Source organism: Trachymyrmex cornetzi, unplaced genomic scaffold (assembly GCF_001594075.2).
Source record: "Trachymyrmex cornetzi isolate Tcor2-1 unplaced genomic scaffold, Tcor1.1 scaffold1803, whole genome shotgun sequence".
In the NCBI taxonomy this organism is placed as follows: domain Eukaryota; kingdom Metazoa; phylum Arthropoda; class Insecta; order Hymenoptera; family Formicidae; genus Trachymyrmex; species Trachymyrmex cornetzi.
In genome coordinates, this window is record NW_017296423.1 from 13,364 (window position 1) to 14,731 (window position 1,368).

Here is a 1,368-nt window from a genome sequence, read left to right on the forward strand (position 1 = left end):
CATTTTCTTAACGTAATCAGTATTAGTTATATAGTCAAAGATTTTGTAATTCTGTATCAACTAAGTGGTTTACTCAACAAAAACTCTAATGAAACAATGCAAAAATGATCATAGATTAAATTCGCAGGATTCATAAAATAAAATATTAATATAAATCCAGTTATAATTTATGTTGCTTTAAAAGAATGTAAATAAATTTCATAATCTGGAAAGAGAAGTACAAAATGTCACAAGAATGACCGATAAATTCATAGTTACATTGATTTTTCACAACCACAGAAAGGAAAGATTTTGTGACCTACTTAAATTCATTCGATGGGTCGCTCTAATTATAAAATTCTTAAAAAGACAAAAATTCTTAAAAATTGACTCACCACCACGTTTCCGGCGTCCATCACCAAAATACGATCGCTGTCCATAACGGTGTTGAGTCGGTGAGCAATTGTTGGCACTGTACACTTCTCGAATTTTTTCCTAATAGTTGTCTGGATGAGTTCGTCTGTTCGCGGGTCCACATTCGCGGTCGCCTCCAGCACGAGTATTGAATTGTTCCTCACAATAGCTCGTGCCAAGCAGACCAATTGCCGTTGGCCGACGTTGAGATTGGAGCCGCCCTCATTGATGTGGGCTTCCAAGTCCATCTCCTTCAACTCAACCTCCTCAAGAGCCCTCCATAGTGGTTCGTCCATATACGAGTCGAATGGATCGAGGTTCCGTCTCAGGCTGCCAGAGAACAGGAACGGTTCTTGAGGGATAATACTGTTCTTGGAGCTCAAATCGTGCAAGCCTATCTGGCTTGTGTCGACTTCATCGATATCAATCAGACCGTCCATGTCGGACAGGCGGAAGAGAGCCTGGATTAAGGATGACTTGCCAACGCCGGTTCTACCAACGATGCCAATTTTCTCCCGCGGAAAGATAACGAAGTTAAGATTCTTAAGTACCGGCGACTCCAGCGGTGCGTAGCGCAAAAATACGTTCTTGAACTCGATCTTGCCTTCCTGCGGCCATTCGGACTTGGGCTTTTTACCAGGAGTACTTTCGAGAGGAGGCTCGCTGTCCACTTTGCTGGAAAAAGGTTGAAACAGAAAATATATTAACAGTTATTTTATTGGGTCACATTTTGAGAGAGATTGCTCTGCACGGACTTTTTCTCAGTCCTCTACGCCACACTATTATTTTGTACTACCCTTCATAAAATAAGTTTAAATTGATGTATAACCTAGAATTTAATGTTTTTCAAAATATCCATGGTAGATCGATCCAGGTGTATAAAGAATGCACGCGGCGTGGAGTAATAAATATCAAAGATATTAAAAAATTAATTAAGTACTTGTATTCAAGGATGCGCTCCACCGAAGTCATTTG

General features: G+C 40.1%; 1 protein-coding gene across 1 annotated transcript in view; it reads right to left on the reverse strand.

Moving 5' to 3' along the window:
- Positions 1 to 329: 329 nt before the first annotated feature.
- Positions 330 to 1,368, reverse strand: part of LOC108759352 (multidrug resistance-associated protein 4-like) — a 5,501-nt gene continuing 4,462 nt past the window's right edge. The window contains 2 exon segments of the mRNA XM_018504734.1: positions 330 to 1,068; positions 1,334 to 1,368. Of these exon segments, the coding sequence (XP_018360236.1) occupies positions 330 to 1,068; positions 1,334 to 1,368 (774 nt within the window).